This window comes from Malaya genurostris, chromosome 3 (assembly GCF_030247185.1).
Source record: "Malaya genurostris strain Urasoe2022 chromosome 3, Malgen_1.1, whole genome shotgun sequence".
Classification (NCBI taxonomy): domain Eukaryota; kingdom Metazoa; phylum Arthropoda; class Insecta; order Diptera; family Culicidae; genus Malaya; species Malaya genurostris.
Window position 1 is genome coordinate 41,469,656 of NC_080572.1, and position 21,937 is coordinate 41,491,592.

The 21,937-nt window shown below is 37.0% G+C and overlaps 1 protein-coding gene across 3 annotated transcripts in view; it reads left to right on the forward strand.

Moving 5' to 3' along the window:
* Positions 1-21,937, forward strand: part of LOC131438794 (roundabout homolog 2-like) — a 513,725-nt gene that overhangs the window by 418,842 nt on the left and 72,946 nt on the right. For all 3 annotated transcript variants that reach the window (XM_058609072.1, XM_058609073.1, XM_058609074.1), the window contains exon 5: positions 4,750-5,019. In XM_058609072.1, coding sequence (XP_058465055.1) covers positions 4,750-5,019 — 270 coding nt within the window. The remainder of the gene's footprint in view (positions 1-4,749; positions 5,020-21,937) is intronic.

The window sequence follows — 21,937 nt, forward strand, 5'->3', positions numbered from 1 at the left end:
TAAAAACCGATATTACGATATTACCTTTTAACGCGCACACCTTAGCCAACGAGTCTGCCTTTTCATTGCCCGGAATGGAACAATGCGATGGGACCCAGACTAAGGGTATTAAATAAGACCGTTCAGATAAAGTTCTCAAGTGTTCCCGTCTTTTCTTCAGGAAATAAGCGGGGATACTTTCCTGGCTTCATTGCCCAGAGAGCTTCTATTGAGCCTAGACTGTCCGTGACTTATGCAAAATTTGAGAATAATTGGTGAAGTAGTTTTTAAATGATGATGGACACGAACTTTTTTAAACGTAATTCTGAGAAAAATGCGTTTAAAGTTAATTGTCTATAAAATTGAATAAATTTTTTTCTATGTGGCGCGTAAGGTCTAACAGTTTCAAAAATCATACATTTTTCTTTGCATTTTGTTATAATAAAACAAATCAAGAATGTTTCGTCAAATGTTCAAGTTAATCGAACTCTTGGTTTGTGCGCCGAGCTTTTTCCTCTTCGCCGTATGAGATTTGAAAATATAAAGAACCACAACAAAGTTTTGTTCCGATAGGCTTGAAAGTGTGCAAAACTTCAGTTAAATGTTTTACTATAAGAAAACGAAACGAAAAATAAATGATTTTTTAAAAGTGTTAGACCCTATCCGCTTCTTAAAATGAAGCAATACCATATGAAATCGTAAGCCGATTTAGTTTTGAATTTCGTTTATTTGGCTAAACTTTTGTGTAAATATTTTCGATGATCAAAAAGTACAATTTGCTTTATCAGTTTGCCATTTTTACTCCAGCGAAAAATCTTGGAAAATTTTCAAAATGCCATATCTCATAAGTGGTTTGTTGGATTGACTTGATGTTTTCGACAATGTTTTAAATAACTGTTGTGATCATATAGAATATAGGTTTTTTTATTTTATTTTTTGATAACTTGTATCAGATAGCTGATAAAATTGATTACTCGAAAGAAAGAAACAAAGGACCAAAAAGTTACACTTTTATACCTATAACTAAATCACAATAATTGCTTCTTAGTTAACCAAACCCAAGGAATTTTCGAAACCGGTCGAAAGTTGTAGATTTCCGGTAATCGTTAATTTAAATTCCTTGTATCTTGAGAACGGTAGCATTTAGAGAAATTTTGATTACCACAATTTAGATAGAAAATGTTTGGTAATTTCACTGAATCGCGTCTGAAAACATTAAAAAAAACCTGTTTTAATCCGCCTAGTGGTGTAATTATGCTTTTCTCGTAAAACTCATGTTTTCATTAATGTATGGTGGTTGTAACGACTGTAAGATGAGTTTATATAAGTATGGACGGTTTTCTCAGTCCCAAATCACTAGGCTAACGATTAATTCCTAAATTGCCCGACGTTTCGGCCGTTTTTGATAGCCTTTTTCAAGGGAAATTTAGTCAATTCGTTTTTGTCGAGTACGTTGATTGCCAACGGTAAGAAGTTCAACAATTTTAAACGGCTTTAATTGCTTCGCGGATATTCGCATTTGGTAGTCGATAACAGTCACATACTCTCTGGTTGCTTCACAACGGCAGCAGAAATTTTCAATACTCGACAAAAACGAATTGACTAAATTTCCCTTGAAAAAGGCCATCAAAAACGGCCGAAACGTCGGGCAATCTAAGAATTATATCGTTTGCCTAGTGATTTGGGACTGAGAAAGCCATCAATACTTTTATAAAGTTTTCATTAATATTACTAAAGAATTCTTCAAAAATCTTTAATTTGAATATTACATAAGAACAAAAAAGTTTGTTTGGACTTACAATACAATAAGCTTTTGAATTTTAAACAGTATTGACCCAAGTGAACGGGAATTTTATTGACGTAAAAATCGACTCAGCTGCTTCTGAGAAAATGAGGAGAGTTCCGTTATCCACCTTACGTCCACTATTTCCGGTGCTTCCGGAACCAAGAGCTGGGAACTGGTATAGCAAGCCAGTTGTCATATGTTCGAACCCCGACCTGGAAGGATTCCTAGTGCCAGTAGGATCGTAGTACCAGCCATGCAATGATTCTGTACGCTATGAATCGGCTGCGAAGTCTGTTGAAACAGAAAGGCCTTTGCTACCCTGTATTTCCGGAACCAAAAGCCGGATCTGGATGAAATTCTACACTCACTTATGGAAACATAATACATTTCTTTTGCATCTGACTTTGCTAAGATCAGTCAAAGTCAACGTATTTGATCAGAAACTAATCTTACCTGTCTAATTGAAGGATTACACGGTTATTTGAAAGTATTTGGCTCGATTTTTCCGTGTCATGTATAAAAACATGCTCCTGAAAAGAAAATTACTTCTTACTTATCAGCCTGTAATTCCGGAACCGGAATTTATATCTGGATGAAATTCGGTGGAATTGTTGGAAATTGTGAAACTTTTCGTTGAGCTAGGTAAGCTTGTGAAAATGAACGGTCTCTGAGAAAATTGTGCATTTTTTTAGTTAATTTTGCACATTTTACTCCATATCTCCGAAACCGGAAGTCGGACCCAAATGCAATAAAATAGCAAGCTATGAAATTGTAAGGTCTTTAATTTGATTCCGAGTTTAAGAAAGTTGGTTAAGCGGTTTGAGCAAATCGAGTGCACTTTTTTATTTTTTTTGCATATTTTACTCCGTTACTCCCGAACCGGAAGATCGTTCCGGGTAAAATTCGATAGCAACCTCTGAGACCAAAAGACATTTTATTTTAATCTAAATGTGTGAAAATCGGCCCAGTCATTTCCGAGCAAACCGAATGCAAATTCCTGTCACATACACACATACATACACCCACAGACATTTTGCGTACTCGACGAACTGAGTCGAACGGTAAATAACACGGTTCGAAAGTTGGTTTTCACAGTGATTATATAGCCTTTCTAAATGAAAAAGACCAAAATTTTTTTATTTTTCAAAAATTTTGTTTTTGTTGAAATACTATAAATTTTTAATCCATCATTTCTCTACCCTGAGCTATAGGGCAACAAACTTTATCAGTTGTCAGCAACAACGTTAAAAAATTAAAAAATAAGCACAAATACCATTTTTGAAAAAAGCACTGTAAGGTTTTTTTCTCAGAACAAAATAAAGGTTCAACATTTCTTTTTTCACAGTATGTACTTTCTTCATACAGTCCCAAAACTTACCTGAAACATTGCCGAAAACACCAAAACAATCAAAAAATCGTTTATGAGATGATAATTTTTGCTTAGACCCCTTCGTAAAAGTAAAGCTAGGTTTGAAATGATTGATGATAAAAATTATCCTCTTTGGTCATGAAACTTTTGTTTTATGAACCAAGCTCAAAAAATACGAAAACGAAATTTAAAAAAATTATAATTATTTCCGATTTAAACCAAAATCTTTGAAACTGACCCAATGATACTTACATATTCGGATTTCGGAAGTATTTGTCAAAAATTCTGCTATGGAACTTGTATCAATTTCCGGTAATGAAAAAGGCATCATTATTCCACTAGATGAATTAGAATAGGTTTTTTAGTGTCTACATTAGATGCCCGTATCAATTTCCTATAATATTTTCAAGGACATCATTTTCGTATCGTTAATAGTTTCCGATTTATAACGATTTGAAGAAAGTGCATTACAAAATATCTTTCCTCCTTTTTAAAAATCAGTCTCAAGTCTAATAGATCTCTCCATTGGTGTAAAATAGATGATTTACAATACAGAAGTTCGATTAAAATCAAATTAAGACGATACTGATGTAGTAACTGTTGTTAATTTCAGGAGTTGGTCATACACATAGTCTTTCTCCAGTGCAGTGGTATTTCCAATTTATTATGTTGTTACTAGCCACTGTTTTGATATGCCAGAGAATTTTAGCGGAAATTGAATATAAGTACTCAAGTTTTCTTTATTATTATTCCAAAAACGATGTGATTATCATTTTATGGTTTTTCTAAACAAGTTCTCATGTAATAAGTTCATGGAAAGATTGGAGATGCGATGACTACGTTTTTGAAGGACCGTCCTTTTGAAGACTGACATTTCCAGGATAATAAATTAGCAGAAAGGCTAACGTGTGGTTTGCCAATGGCTCCCATCTTTGCAGAAGGTTCATCAGTTAATTCATCAGCCATGGTTGAGTTCAATCAATCAAGAGCAATTTTCCTTTCTGTTTTCGATTCTGAGAATCACATTCATTCTCTAAACAAGACAATACATTGTGCATCTAGCTTTTCCGATCCTGACACAACCGCACAGTCGGGTTCCATTCCATTTGCATATCTCTTCCTGTTCGAGAATGCTAGTGACTATGGTTGTGGTTCGGGCATAGCCCGCTGATGTCGTTGTTGACATCCTTTCAATCAAGCAGAAATTGATGGAGAGTTTTAGGTTCGATCGCATCTCGAACACCAGCTTCCGTGCCGGTTAGACAGCGACAGGAACCTTTGAGCCTTGGGGAACGCTGGGGTGCGGTTAATCGAATCAATCGCAAAAAGGAACATCTCATCTTTTCCCGCAGTGCCACTCGGTACTGCTGGCAGGGTACAATTGAAAATGTCATCTTCGACGAAGAATAGGGAAATCAATTCCAAGTGGGATTGTCGCTGGCAGTACCAGACTGGAATCGAATTATGGTTTCGTCCAATCCCTGTTGCTGCGACGGGGGCCAACCGTTTTCGCTCCGTTACAGACAATCTCATTATAGACAATTGCTATTTTGCTTGAAACCTCGGTGTAGCGGTGAATAATTCCATTGTCAATTTCTCTGTTACTTTTTTCCAGTAAAACCCTATTTCATCAATGAACCGACGGATATCACCGTGCTGGTCGGACAGAGGGTGCAGTTTCAGTGCACCGTCGGTGGAGATCCACATCCGCAGATCCTGTGGAAAAAAGAAAATGGACACATTCCCGTTGGACGTGCGGAGATTCTGGAGGAAGATCGAAGTCTGGTGATCAAAAATGTGGCCCAAGATGACCAGGGAATGTACATCTGCGAGGCGCATAACTCGGTCGGACAGATCAGTGCCAAGGCGCATCTGGTTGTGAATTGTGAGTATGGACATTTGAATTACCAGCCATTGCCATAAACACGAAACTCCTAAATTCCGTTCACGTAGCGGACCAGTCGTAGTTCATCCCAAATCGAATTCGTTTCCGTGCCGAAGCAACGACGGAGAAGGGAATCTCTCAAGCTTATGAACATGTTTCCTCGGCAGAGAAGAATCACGTCCAAACGATAACAATAATCTAAGAGCTAATGGCACATTTGCTCGATGCCAACCATTCTCTCCGAGAAAAAAAAAGATCCCTACAAAAAGAAAAGTGTCTCATCACTCCGAAAGCTAGTGGCAATTTCGCGATGCAGTAGACTTCCGTCCTTTTGTAGTACTGCACATTGTGTTATGAGTGTGGAATGCTGACAGTGGCATGAGGTTTCCCTGATTTGGTACAGCACTAGGACATCACACAGTTTTTGGCAGTGACTGTGGCTTACGAAGTTTGTTGGCATGCTTTCATTGCCACATTCCGAAAGCCGCAAGGAGCAAAATACGCTAGATCACGTAGCGGAAACCGACCGAATTTGCGGTAATTTTCGCCACCGATTTCTTGGGATGCATAGTTTTATCGTTTCACGTTGAGGAGTAGGTTTTTTTTTGTGTAACCAGCAATTTTTCCAGTATTTTCGAGTTGGGGAATCTGCAACAAATAGACCTGATTGCTTAGAAAATTCAAAATTATTTCTGACATTACATTTTTCTTTAAAGCAATATTATTCTCCAAGGACTTTAGCTACCATTAGTTATGTGTGAGTCAACATAAGATAAATGTTGCTTAAAATATTTTTCTTAGTTTTAAGTAAAGTGAGGTTCCGAGGATCCCTGCTGTCAATCAAACACCGACAAGATTCCTAGCCACAATGAACACTAAACGTTTACACTTTTTGTTAGAGCACCTTAGAACCAAATCCTTTTTTTTTTTTTTTTTAATAACTATTTATTGGAATATGAGTTAAAATTAAATTATTAAGATTTAAATTGGGTGTTCAGCCACAAGTGGTGACTTTTCAGCCCTGTTATATATATATATATATATGATTTGGTTATTACCATGAAGACATCATTTGCTTCCGCAATTCTGAGATTTTTGTGTAGGGAAAATTCTAAACCTACTTGTATTGTGTAATGGGGAAAAGGAACTTATATACTAACTTACTAACTAATACAGAGAGCGAATCGATTCAATTGAAGATTGCATCGATTTTTGTCGGAATTTGCTTATAATATTATGTGACATTACATCTAATGGTTCTATATTTGTGAGTCTGTGTAACTCATTTGTACTAAACCAGGGAGGACGCTTCAGAATCATTTTCAGAATTTTATTCTGAATCCTTTGAAGCGTTTTCTTCCTGGTGGAACAACAGCTTGACCAAATTGGTACCGCATAAAGCATGGCTGGTCTGAAAATTTGTTTATAAATTAACAATTTGTTTTTTAGACAGAGCTTAGAATTTCTGTTTATAAGAGGATATAAACATTTAATATATTTATTACACTTTGCCTGGATTCCTTCAATGTGATCCTTGAAAGTGAGTTTTTTGTCATACGTTAAACCTAAGTATTTAGCTTGATCAGACCATGTCAATTCCAAGCCATTCAATTTGAGAATGTGATTATTGTTTGGTTTAAGAAAAGAAGCTCTTGGCTTGTGAGGAAAGATAATTAATTGCGTTTTTGCTGCATTTGGTTTAATTTTCCATTTTGACAGATAATCACTGAAAATATTTAAACTTCTTTGTAGGCGACTGCAGATCACTCTTAGATTTCTACCTGTGGCTAACAGACTTGTGTCGTCACAGAATAGCGATTTCTGACAACCAACGGGTAGATTTGGAAGATCAGAAGTGAAAATATTATACAAGATTGGAGCTACACTCGAACCCTGCGGAGAGTACGATCAGTTAAATAATTTTGAATCATTTTGATCAAATAAATAGGAAACTGGAAATCAGACATTTTTGCTATTAAACCTTTGTGCCAAACACTGTCGAATGCTTTTTCTATGTCTAGAAGAGCAACTCCAGTGGATAACCCAGAAGATTTATTTGATTTTATCATGTTCGTTACTCTGACAAGTTGATGAGTAGTTGAATGTTCATGACGAAATCCAAACTGCTCTGGTAAAAAAATTGAATTCTCATTTATATGAGTCATCATTCTTAACAAGATAATTTTTTCAAAAAGTTTACTGATAGAAGAAAGTAAGCTAATTGGTCGATAACTTGATGTTTCTGCTGGATTTTTATCAGGTTTTAGGATAGGAATTACTTTAGCGTTTTTCCATCTTTTTGGGAAGTAAGCTAATGAAAAACACTTGTTGAAAATTTTAACCAGGAGTCTCAAGGCAACATCGGGAAGATTTTTAATAAGAATATTAAAAATTCCATCATTACCAGGAGCCTTCATGTTTTTGAGTTTCCTAATAATTGATTTAATTTCATCAAAATTCGTCTCAATAATGTCATCGTGTGATAACACTTGGGTTGAAATATGATCATACTTCAGTGAGACTTCATTTTCAATAGGACTCACAACGTTTAAATTAAAATTGTGGACACTCTCGAACTGCTGAGCTAGCTTTTGAGCTTTTTCACCATTTGTAAGAAGTATTTGATTTCCTTCCTTGAGAGCAGGAATTGGTTTCTGAGGTTTCTTAAGAACCTTAGAAAGTTTCCAGAAAGGTTTAGAATATGGTTTAATTTGTTCAACTTCTTTAGCGAAATTTTCATTTCGCAAAAGAGTAAATCTATGTTTAATTTCTTTTTGTAAATCCTTAACTATGTTTTTCATAGCAGGATCACGAGAACGTTGATATTGTCGTCGACGAACATTCTTCAACCGAATGAGCAGTTGAAGATTGTCATCGATGATAGGAGAATTTAATTTAGTTTGAGCTTTGGGAACTGAAAGATTTCTAGCTTCGATAATATAATGATTCAAATTATCAATTGCTGTGTCGATGTCCGCAGAATTTTCTAAAATAGTTTCATGATCCACATGATTTTCAATGTGAGATCTGTAATCCAACCAATTAGCTCTATGATAGTTGAAAATAGAACTAATTGGATTAATTATAGCTTCGTTGGAAAGTCTGAATGTTACAGGAAGATGATCTGAGTCAAAATCAGCATGAGTAATCGGTTCACTACAAATGTGACTTTGATCTGTTAGAACCAGATCAATTGTAGACGGGTTTTTCACGGAAGAGAAACAAGTAGGATTACTAAGATGAAGAACTGTAAAGTAACCAGCTGAGAGTTGATTATGAAGTATTTTACCATTACTGTTATTTTGCCTACAATTCCACTGGACATGCTTAGCATTTAAGTCCCCTATTACGAAAAATTTCGATCGATATCTTGTAAGTTTTTGCAAATCGCCTTTAAAGAAATTTAATTGTTCGCCGGTGCATTGGAATGGCAAATATGCTCCAGCGATGAAATAAATTCCATGAATGGTTTCAACTTCGATTCCCAAGCTTTCAATAACTTTAGTATTGAAAGAAGGTAAAATTCGATGTTTAATTTGCCGTTGGACAAAAATGGCAACTCCACCACCAATTCCAGTAAACCTGTCAAATCGATGAACCACATAATGTGGATTACTTTTCAATTTTACATTTGGTTTAAGAAAAGTTTCTGTCACAATGGCAATATGAATTTTGTGAACTTTGAGAAAATTATAAAATTCATCTTCACTCGATTTCAAAGATCGAGCATTCCAATTTAAAATATTCAAATAATTATTTAACATCACTGTTAAATTTTAAATTCATTATAATATTATTTGCAAATTTCCATCCGATTTGAAATGCTTCAAAAAGTGATGAAGTCGAATTCATTTGGATGATCATTTGAAAAAGTTGATCTTGTAGGTAGATCATTTTATTTTCAGTTATATCGCCTAAATCGACTTCATTTAAAGAAGCGAATGGCATTGAAGGAATATTTGTAGGTAGACTGCCATTAGAAGAAGATGATTTGCCCGGTCTACCTATTAATAAATTGTTTTCGTTAGAAGAAGAACTGCAAGGCGGTCCTGTGTTTTGATTATTTACATTAGAAGAAATAGGAGATAGATTTCTACCTAATATACCAGCATAACTGACATTAGAAGAAGATGATGACGAGGTCGATCTACCTGTCAATAAATTGTTTTCGTTAGAAGACGAATTGGCAGGTGCCTTAGAAGAATTTTCAGGTATGTTCTGTAAATTTAAGGTCGTTGATTTGACTTGTTGTCTAAGCGAACGAGCGTTTAAAATTTTTTCCCTGACAGGACATTTCAAATAATTGGATTTATGATTTCCATTGCAATTTGAACATGAAAATTTATCAGTGGTTTCATTCATTGGACAAACGTCTTTCGAATGCGATTTACCACAATTCAAACACCGTATATCCATATGACAATTTTTGGTTCCATGGCCGAAGCCTTGGCAACGACGACATTGCGTTAAGTTTGCAATACGATTATGCCGTTTATAATGTTCCCAATGAATTTTAATGTGGGAAATGAAACGTACTTTTTCTAAAGTTTTCAAATTGTTTACATCACTTCGATTGAAGTGTATTAGGTAAAGTTCATGGGAAATTCCAGAGCGTGGTTTAGAAGTACCATTCGCTCTTTTTTTCATAAGTATTACTTGGGAAGGGGCAAAACCAAGCAATTCTTTTATTTCATTTTTAATTTCATCAATACTTTGATCATTTGATAATCCTTTCAAGACAGCCTTGAAGGGTCTGTCTGATTTTATATCATATGAATAAAATTTATGAAGTTTTTCGGACAAATATCGAATAAGACGTTCGTAATCTTCCAATCCATCCACCAAGACTCGACATTCTCCTCTTCGTCCGATTTGAAATGAGACTTTTACTTCCGGGAGAAAAGTAGAAAGCTCAGTACGGAATGCTTTGAAGTCGGAAATCATCACCGTCACTGGTGGCATAGATTGATGTTTCTTCCCAGAACGACAAGCGTCCATTTTGGGAATTTTTGAAGAATTTTCTTCTATGTCGCTACAATCGGATTCAGGAAGAATCTCGTAAATATTGTTAGACGGCATAGGATCAACGGAAGGGAAATCCGTCCGTTGTCTTTTATTTTTACATTCAGATTCTATAAGATCGTGAATGTTATTAGAAAAATGTTGAATAACGGATTGTGATTTATTCCGTATTGAATTATTTTTAGCCTTAGGCTTGTTGCCTTTCCGGTTGGACGCAGGCATTTTTGAAATTAATGAAATTTTAAATTAAATTAACTAGGCTAAATTAGTCTTCGATTAGACTCCTAGCTAGCCTTAAAAAAGGCTGATTAATTTCTTAGTCACTCTAATATCACTCTTTGTATCACTTAGTCACTCTAATATCACTCTTTGTATCACTTAGTCACTTAGTTAGTGATTCAGGTAGCCTTGAAAAAGACTGAAGCCTTGAATCAATGAAACTCTAGGTAGCCAGAAAAAAATTCCAGGAGCCAAGAGCTGTACGCGTGCGGTGCGAACGACTGTTCAACACCGACTTAGAACCAAATCCTTCAAAAACTTTTGAACACAATGGCATTATTGAAAATGTGCGAAAACAGTTCCACAGATACGGTACTTGACCTCGTGCATTTTTGGAATCAGGTAAAATCATGTTGTCAATGGAACTACTCACAAAAACTACCCGCCAACTGGCACAGACCCTCACAGACAAATGTTTCATACGGCTGCTGCGTAGTACAATTCTCTGTCTCGCCCCTGTGACAGAATCTTGTCGGGAGAATATTCTTCGCTGGAGCAACCAATTATCTAATTTATCTACAATCCCATAACTGGATGCGGATATGGTAGTATTTTATTGTGTTATTAGCCGTTTTTTGGGTACACCAACTTCATCGTCATCGGCACAAATCTCGAAATGACTAAGGGAACGTGCCACTTGTGTCAATTAGTTCCTGATTCCATCATCGTACTGAATTCTGTTGATGTTCAGTTGAGACTTGAAGATTGTGCCTCAGGCACATTACGAAGGAAACACTCATCACAGAGATTATACATCCAAGCTAGTGAAAGCTCTATTCAAAAGTCTGTGTAAATCAAACAAATATAAATTCGTTGGGAGTCACCGTTGCGTACTACACTTCACGAAATAGTTACCATTGCATGAAAACTAAAACGCAAACGATTACTGGACTATTCGAACTATTTTTGTAGACGAGAAATGACATATAAAAATCTTTTTCAAAAACGATAATTAAATTTCTTACAAACATTGGAAACTTTACATGGATGTTTTTTCTCGCGCACTCATGATTAGTGATTCATTTATTTTAAACATAAAGATGGATAGAAAAAAAGTGCAGAGCCGTGCACCATCTTTGTGGGTTTTTTCGCAAATTTTTATTACTGTTATTTCATTCATCACACCGAAAAGCTCGTTTTTTTGGCAATGAACATTATTTTAGGCCATGTACAACGAACAAATTTAATGACTGTTATGAATTCAAAATTGCTGAAAATGCAAAAAGTATAAAATTGCGGTATTACTCATTAAGTGAAAAGTATAACGTGATGGGTAAGATCATCATCTTTTGTCCAACTCCGCACACAGGATCAGTAAGTGTTTTTTACCCGATATGCGAATGATTATAAAGTTTAAAACGGTAAAATAATTATAAAAAATCGACTATATGTGTTGCATTCCAACCCTATATGAAAAGTTGCAATCAATAAAATATCCGCCCTGAAACGCAACTAAAAACTTTCTCGTTGTCGGGATGTTTGACAGTTCGCTGATCGAAATTTCTCGAAATTTTGGATCCAATCGGCCCAATTAGTTTCTTTTGCAGAGCGTTGAGTCAAGACTGCTGGTCCGCTTTTAAATTGGAGGAATGACTGCTCAGAATCTTCATAGAACCGTTTCAATACAGATGTGAAAAATAAGGACAAAGTACAATTGCAAAAATAAAAAAAAATAATTGACCTACTCTTGGTTTTTATAGTTTTATAGTATATTTATAGTTTTTAGTTTATGGAGTGGATCCATGAGATCCATTCTGCATCCATAGTTTTTCGTCACAGTTCAGATTTTTTTCGGTAGATCTAAGATATTCAATGATTTTTCCAGTCATTTGTGTATACTCAGACATAACGAAATATTGCACGGATATTTTACAGAGCATGACGGCGATGTTCATCTTGTTTGAACATCATAGCCCATGTTTTAAGCACAACTGATATTCGTTAACAAACCCTATTTTCGTATTAACCAAAGCCGAAGGGTACAACTATATTATTCGAGGAGCGAAACCTAACGATTTTACTGGTGCTTCTACACATAAATTCCTGATTGATGGCTCCGGCCGAGAAAAAAATGTCGTTTAAAAGCCCAAATGGCCTGCCAAATCATGAAGATTTTTTTTTAAATTTGTATTTCGTTTTTCTGAAGTGGCTCAAATTTTGCATGTGTATCATTTAACGACCACCGCAGATAATTTGTAACATGAGCTTTCCATTTTGGCTCCAGCCATACATTTGAGACGGATCAAAGCAAAAGATCGTTCAAAAAATTGAATGAAAACACATAGTAAAAAATTATTGGTTAAATCATTTGTCGGATTAGTTCAGTATTAGCCAAAGCGCCAAATATGGGCATGAAAAAATTAAAAAAAAATGGAAGTTTAAATAATTTGTGAGTCAAATCTGCTGAAAGATTTTAATCAGTTATTGAACACAGAAGTTGACAACTCTTAACTCCTTAACTGTACAGCTTTCTTGCTTGCATCATCGGCAGGATATTTAATGTTAAATGATGCATGCTTTCTTGTAAAGTGTCTCTCTGAATATAACACTTTATTATGCATGAATTTGCCTTACTAATAAGACACTCTCCACTCAACTTTAAATTCATGTTCTTTAATGTTATTGCCTTTCTCATATAGAAAGGTTATGCAATCACTTGAAAAACCGACTAGGAAAAATTTCATTTACCATTCGACTCAGTTCATCGAGCTGAGCAATGTCTGTGTGTATATGTGTCAAATAATCTCACTAGGTTTTCTCGAAGCTGGCTGAACCGACAAACTTAAATTCTATTGAAAGGTCTTCAGGTCCCATACGGAATTGCCGAATTTCATCTGGATCCGACTTATGGTTCCGGAGTTATAGAGTAAAGCGTGTTCAATATTGTACACCGTCACTTAAACCGGCGAAACAAAACACGTAAGAAATATTCTAAACTGGCCTCAAAACTACACAAATCGATAGTCATTATCAGTAGGTAACTGAACAAACCGATTCCGGCTATCCTGGTTCCCGGTATCCGGCTCCGGAAGCACCAAAAATGGTGGTCATATATTCCAAAATTGATCTCACTCACTTTTCTCAGCGATGTTTTGACCAATTTCCACAAACTTAGATTCAAATGAAAGGTCTCACGGTCGCATACGGAATTTCTGAACTTCATATGGATCCGACTTCCGTTTCAGAAGTTATAGGGTAAAGTGTGTTGAATATTAAACACCGTCACTTAAATTGGCGAAACGAAAACCGTAACAAATGTTGTAAACTGGACTCAAAACCGTTATTCCCAATCTTAGGGTCAAATGAAAGTTCTTATAGTCCTACCAAAAATTACTGCATATTTTTGGATACAACGAAAATTTAAATCGTCATTTAGAGTGCGATGGCAATATTGTATAAAATCTTCAAGTACTAGAGCTTATACGTCATGTTAATTAGTGACCATACTTCGATAATACCGGTGCTCGGGTTCCGGTGCTGGAAGTACATATGTTATAATAGTGAACCCACTTTGTTTTCTTAAAGATGACCTACGCGAGCAAAGCACTGTTTAATTCTCTATATCATACTAGTTAATGCACAAAAAATCGAAGAGAAAAATTTTGAATAGAATTCCACAATATTATACATGAGAAAGGCATCATGACACCATTAGGTGGATTAAAACAGGTTAGGTATGTTGACTATGTTGCCTGCAAAAATGTTACAAATATATATTTTACTGAAAGCAGTACAAAATTGTTAAATTTATTTCCAGCATCTCAATAACACAGAATAAGTGTAATAAAATCGAACAAAAATTTGTACTAAACCTGCAGCTTGATTGAAACATATAACAACTTTTTAATAAGAGTGGGAAACTTTAGACGCCGTAGATAAGACAAAACTGTTCACATTACAACTGATGATCTGTTATGCCAATTTGTACTTAAAGAGTCAAAGAGCCACATATGGTTCTGGAGTCGCACTTTGCCGACCAGTGGGCTAGATTAATGAAGGTCATTAGAATCCGACTCCCGGTTCCGGAATTACAGGGTAATATGCACCAAAAAATTGATTTTTTCCGATATTCACAAACTCTAATTTAAACGAATGCTATTATAGTCATTCTACCCTGCTGTTGCAGGGTGATGCGAGCTAAAAAATTAAAATTGTGTGCCATTAGAAATTCCCGATTTTTTTCAGATCCCTCTTTCGGTTTCGGAAATACAGGGTGCTTAGAATAAAAATGTCAATTTCAAGAATATTTTTTCGTAAATAACCATGTGATGAGTATCGAATTCTTCAAATTGTCTGGAAATTTTTTTTCTAGTACTGATCATAACAGGCTGTCATCAATAAAACTCATCAGATTTTCATAAACTCAAATATAAACATAAAAGGACAGAATTTACTAAACTATATCCCAATCCGACTTCCTACAGGGTGATAAGCTTCAAAAATCTCAAACCATCATAGAAAATGACGATTCTAATAACCATTGAAAATCTTAGAAGTTGGGCTCAAAACTGTTCCAATTTGTAGGTTCAGGGCATAAGAAAATATTGTTTCTTCAATTCGAAAAATATGTATTCTTCATTTCCCAAATATAAGCCTAACTTGTTTTAAGGTTTGTCAATTATGTGTGACAATTATTTCACCGACTGATTGGAAATATTTCTACGCATCGATTTGAATGGATAAAACCACGTACATATAAATGAAATTGTTATCAATAGCGAGAAGTGTCTTATTTTGCCTACTAAACATCTAAACACTCTTCTAGTTTACTGACTTTCCCTAACGGAGACGATAAGACGGAGTAAGCGACGTATCAGTTGGGATTCCAGCAATGCCGGATAGTTGTTGTGTCATTTCCGTAGATTGACGTTTTCCTCTGAAACTCCAGCGATATAAAGCAGAGAATGAATTTTTTTTCAGGTCGCCAGGCCAACAATTTCCTTGGTTTTCCTATAAAAATACCAATATCCTTCCCTAGAAATATTCTAATTTCCGTAGATTTGATCTAAACACGTTTCATCAGGAAATTTGTTATATAGTAGATCACAATGCGAAATCGAAATTTAACGCTATAAAATAATTGCGTGCAAGCAAAACTTGAATACAAAGTGGTTGATTACCTTATGCAAGAACTATGTATCAGGTGTACAGCTTTGCTTCCGCCGTTTTCCGATAGATGGCTGTACCGGCTGAGGCTGGTCAAAATACATAGATGATAATGCCTTTGAAGTGAGTGTGTACAGATGAACAACTAGAAGCATTGCTTGATGAAGTTTAGTGCCAAACCCAAAAGAGCTTGCCGAATCGTTGGTAGTGAGTCAGCAAGCTATTTCAAAACGTCTCAAGGCCCTGGGCATAATTCAAAAAGAAGAAAACTGGGTGCCGTGCGAGTTGAAACCGAGGGACATCGAGTGCATGTGAGCAACTGCTTCAAAGACAAAATCGTAAGGGTTTTTTACATCGAATCGTAACCGGCGATGAAAAATGAGTTCGATACGATAATCCTAAACGCAGAAAATCATGGGGAAAGCCCGGGCATACTACTTCGTCGGAGGCAAAACCGAATATTCACGGCGCCAAGGTTATGATTTGTATTTGGTGGGATCAGCTCGGTGTGATTTACTACGAGCTCTTAAAACCGGGTGAAACCATCACAGGAGATCGCTCCCGAGCTCTTAAAACCGGGTGAAACCATCACAGGAGATCGCTCCCGAACGAATCTGATGCGCCTTAGTCACGCGCTAAAAGAAAAGCGGCCACAATATCAAGAGCGACATGACAAAGTCATCCTTCAACACGACAATGCTCGGCCTCACATCTCAAAAGTGGTCAAAAAGTACCTGGAAACACTGAAATGGGAAGTCTTACCCCACACGCCGTATTCCTCAGATGTCGCCCCTTCTGACTTCCACCTATTCCGTTCGGTGGCACACGGCCTGGCAGATCAACATTTTCAATCCTTCGAAGAATAGGAAAAATGGATTGCTTCATGGATAGTGTCAAAAGAGGACTCCTTTTTTCGAGCCGGGATCCGAAAATTGCCAGAAAGATGGGAGAAAGTTGTCGCTAACAACGGGAAATACTTTGAATAATACATCTGTAAGCACTTTTTCGCAATAAAGCTTTTAATTTTGGAAAAAAACGGCGGAAGCAAAGTTGTACACCTGATATAAATATAATTGCATACGTTTCGGTAAAACTTCATTTCAATCGAATATTTTTTGATGAAAACGAAATTTATGGTCGTTGACTGTCAGCATATCCTTTCTCATTCATTTTACCTTTATTGCCGAAGCTTCATCGTCAATTGAATAACCTTACCTACTTACTTGAAGTTTTGATTGCTCAGTTTGCAGTGCCAAGTAGTCTACCTGTTTCATTGTCTTCCTGTGGGTAGTAAGCAAGTGCGAATGAACAGGCATAAACATAAACTCGATAACACAAAACTCTCTCCGACCATAATGACAAATAGAGGGTAGTGGTTAACATTACGGTTTACAGTTTTCAATTATCATCAGCAAGTTAAAATTAATTTACAGCGATATGACGCTCGTACAAATCGATATACTATTATCGATAATTGAGTATTTTTACGATTGATTGAACTGTTTTATAGAAATTATCAGTCATACAAATTTTTGGCAGCCTTGTTCCACATCGAGCAACCCAATGAGGCTGACTCTTTTAGATTTTTTATTAGATCGTTAATTTTTTCTCATCTTCCTTTGAATTTTCAAATTTGGCACTGCTTTCAGTATTGGTATTCAGTATTCAGGAAGTGATTGAGATGAAGCAAGTGAGAATGCTTGTTGCTCTACGTCTTCTAAAAAGGTATTCGTGACACATTCAGACATCCCTAGCCGGGCTGCTAAGATAAAACATTTTAGCTTTTCTTGCACCGAGCGGCAGGAACAAAAGCGAATGAAGCTGAAAGAATTTATTACTTACTTGTAATTCATGATGGCCAACAAAACTGCGGTAATACTGGGACGCGTATCTCGGTGTGATACAAAAGTAAACCAGGAAGCATAAGGAACGAAAATCCGGGAAGCATAGCAAACTTTCCACACCGACTGACTTCCGGAACGTGTGACATATGTTGAATGGGGTCGTAACACACCGCTGGGTTTGTACTTGTGTAAGCATGGCCGTGCGTGTATGTGTGTTTCTGGTGGTTGTATGTGACCGACTCTCTCCGAATGCTGATTATGATGACTATTGCAGTGCTGTTCTGAGAATGATACAAAGACTGCGGTTCTACACGTGCTTCTATTAAATATATATTTACTTCGATGTTACGCTTTTTGGTGGCTAATGGTGGTACCACAGCACTTCCTAGAGGAGCCTTCAGTCAGAAAGGATTACATTTAAAGCCAGAGCAAGTGACATGTGCAGAGAATGACTTTTATCCTTTGGATTGTAGGTGACACAAACGGAATGAGAAAACGGTTCCATAATTCTTTTTTCAGGGTATTAAAAGTGATTTAGCGGTGGCGACTGTGCCGTCTTTTGTACGAAAGTTTCGTAACATGATTTTGATGCTTGATTTCCATATAACTGAAAATGACACAAAAATAGGCAGGCAAAAAGACATGAACAGTCAAACCAGGAAATGATATAAAATAATTTTGTGTTCAAATACGCGTACAAACATTCCCTATTCAAGTAGCATGATGGTAGTATTTGACGGTAAATTATTACTTAAATTTGTGATGCCCAGCGAGCTGATCGGAATGGATCCATGAATACTGAACCGGTAAAATCATACCTTTCATAAATTCATCGTTAGAACCGTCAACCGTAATGACCGGTAAAATTTGCCCACATATTCATAAATTCGGCCACTCTAGCATAAAAAATGAAATAATTCAGCGCTTTTTATTACGATTTTCATTTCCCGAAAAAAGCAAATGTTCCGAGTATCTACCATGCTGGATTCATTGCGGACACAGAAGACAAAAACACGAATCGCAAACGAGAACCTGCCACCCTTCTCCAGTTCCGGTGTTTTTTTTTTGGTTTCTCTTTGCACTGATAAAAGCCGTCGTATCTCTCCGTTTAACGTGGAACTTTCAAATAAAAATCCGACTCGTCGTAATTTTTCGCCTTCCTGAAGTGTATTCATCACGTAAATCATGGAAATCGTTTCCAGTCGTATCTGCTTTTTTTTCGGTACTCCTTAGCGGGTCCTGATGTTTACGCGATAGCCGAGAAACTCTGCTTGACGGTGGGTTGGCGCTCATAATGTTGGAGGCAGCCGGTGCGGTCAGGTACCGCCCATCGAGCGTTCCATCCACACCAAGGTGCACCAAGGCTCCGAACGAATGAACGGACGGATGAACGAGCAAAGCGGGACGCGAGACAAAGTGTAAGGCTTTTCGTAGCCTGCTTCGCGCGTGTATGGCAGCCGTAATATCAAACCACCATCATCATCAAATTCGGCTTCCACATCGCCCCCTCGAGGGTAAGTTGGTTACACCGACCAGAAATGGATGCTTCAAACTGAACAGGAAAAATGCGCTGCTAGGACTCAAAAAACCAATATATTTTCTCTTCTCCAAACGACACCATTACCAATTTTTATCAATAAGTTTGTTAATAAATAAATCATATATCATTTGCAAAACTTCAGCTTCAAGAAATCAAAATACAATAAATACATAAAAACACACGAATGACATCTCCACGAGCTCGGGATTGTCAACAGTGGATCCGAACGCCTGCAGAAGTGGCAATACATTGCCAGGGAAAATACCGGAATTTCACTGGAGCACTTTTTCTTCGCCTGGCATTCACTCATTCACCAACACCATAAATTCAAGTGTAGATTTGGCCACCGAACGTTTGTTGAATGGAACCGGGCAGAACCCTCTGGTAGATACTAACCTCTGCATCTTTCCGCCAGGACCGAAAAACGGGCGGAGAAAGGCGAAAATAAATGTGACGCAAGATAAGTCCAACCTCGAAATATATGCGAATTTCCGTATGTTCAAGGAGTTGGTCCAAATTTCAGGAGAAACCATCGTAGTTGGAGGACGAGAAAGTAGAAATAGAGAGAAAAAAATACGGGAAACGTTTGGGTGGCGTTGACGGGATGAATCTTGAAATGTTGAGCACTTTGCTCTGGCAGGAATCGTAAATCTTATGCTCCTAATTCCCTTCCAATGGTCCCACCGAGCCTCAGTGGCGGAGAGAGACGGAAGAGGGCACCTACTGTCTCCCAAGGCAGCACGTGAGCCCCGACGATGGCGGTGGAGTGAAAAATGATCAACCTGAAAGCGTTTTCGAATTGAGGACGATTGGTTGCTCAAGTTGATGGCACCGGATTAGGCAGCAGAATGAATCGTTTTGGGGGCTGTGCCAATTCAAGCTCTTGGTTGCTTCCGAGGGAGAAAGTAACCGCTTTTGAGTTAAATTAAATTGAAAGGTTTTTTGTTTATCGGTTGTGTCATAAAAATAGTTTCCCTAGTGGTAAAATTACGCAATCATTAAATTGATGAAAGTTCCCGCCCAAAAGTGAGATACGTAGAAACATAAATTGAACAACACAAGAAATTCTTCGAAAATGAGTTAGAAACAAAAAAAATAATTGCTCTTAGAATCATCGCTTTTGAGCTTTCAAAATCCTAGCACAGACAAATACTACATATCATGCTATTGAGTATTGCTGGAACGGAAAAGGTCTTCTTGTTGCTCCAGAATTTCAGCACTGATTTCTAAAACACACACACACACAAATTGCTTTGTATTCATTAAGATTCATTAGTAAAAAATCAAATTACTTCAAGATAGGTACCGGAGAGACAATAGTTAAAATGGTCTTAATTACGTTAAAAAAGATTCTGATTTATTTTGTTTGTGAATTCGTTCGTTGGCTTAAAAAAAACACAGTCGTTTATTTAAGAGAAAGAAGGAATTGCTTGAGTCAGCTTAATATTAAATGTTTTGTTTAAAGACATAATATTTGCGAACGGTAATAAGGGTCCCAAAATGAGTCCGTGTGAATCGTGTCTGGTTGGGAAACAGTACCGATTTCGTCCTGTGCACTGCCCAACTTTCAATAAAAGTGATTGTTTGGAAGCGCTTCTCCAAGGAGGATTTCGTTGATTAGAGATTTCACTCAGAACTTGAAAGCAGTAAAAAACCCGAAATTTGCAAAATCAAGCTTTTGATAATCCACCAAACAGAAGTTTGAACCTGACAACAGAAATTGCGTCCTTCAAGAGGGCTATAATCCGAAGCACATAAGACGCAGCTGTAGCGCCTTGCGAAGAAAAAAAATCACATCTCTAACTTGGACTGCTCACTCCCATCGAAAATGTCTGGGACATCAAAAAGATGATTAGACGATCTTATCCAGAAAACCACGCTGAAAATCAAGATAGTGATGACAATATTCAAATTATTTCCAATCAGTTCGGTTTTACATCTCATCCAAGTCAGTCGATAAAACAAAACCGCTTACGTTCGGAACAGAAGAAACCAAGTACAGTATTGTGTAGTGAACAATAGACCTCGAAATGAGTGAACCAAACGAACAAAAGCTACCGCCGACACGAAAGAAAACAATTGTTGTTGACTTCAGGCGGTGCAAAATTCGACCATCGATACGAGAACTTGAAGGTTTGCTTAAGGAGCAAATGCATCTTGACATTACACGTGTGCTTTTACTTCAATGCAATAAGACCAATAATGCTGTTTACATCCAGTTTTATAAAAAGTTGGAAGCAATTGAATTCGCAAAAGACAATAACAATGTGCACTATGTGGAGCACGAGAACATTAAGTACAACATTCCAGTATATATGGATGATAGTGCTATAGAAGTGCGTGTGCATGATCTTCACTCAAGCGTCACCGATTCTTATATTCGTGCAACTATGTCCCAATACGGAGAGATTCTCTCTATCGAAAAAGAAAAGTGGAAGATTTTTTTTCTCCGGTATTCTAAATGGCGTACGTTTATTACGCATACACTTGAAGAGGCCTATACCTTCTTATGTTATTTTCGGTCAAGATACAAGAATTCCGTGCAAATCACTTGTTACCTATGACAATCAGATGGCCACATGTCAATATTGCCAAAAAGCTGTTCACTACGGTAAGCCATGTGATAAACTAAACAAGGAGACAACTACACCAAAGGACAACGGTGCTTCCTTCACACAAACCCTAAGCAACCCCAGTACACCTGTGACAGCCGCCAACATCAATGAAGCATCCCCTTCAACGAAACCATCAGTATCCCCTATAAAGCTTGCTTCAAATAGAATTGGAACAAAGACAATTGCCTGTATTTCAGTTATTTATTATTGTATCTTTTTTTATACAAATGTAGCGTTTTCTTCATACTTTCAAGAAAAAATACGAATAAAATTATTCGTCACGGTTTTGAAGGAATTCTCGAATTTTTCCTGTAACACGGCTCAGTAGGCGGCGCACACCTTCTTCGTCCATCGTTTTAGCTATCTTATTCCACCAGGTCGTCATCTGATTGATGTCTTTGACAACGTTTCCCTTTGCCTTGAGTCTCCTCTTCATGATTGCCCAGTATTTCTCAATAGGGCGGAACTGGGGCAGTTGAGTGGGTTAAGGTTTTTCGGAACAAACTGGACCA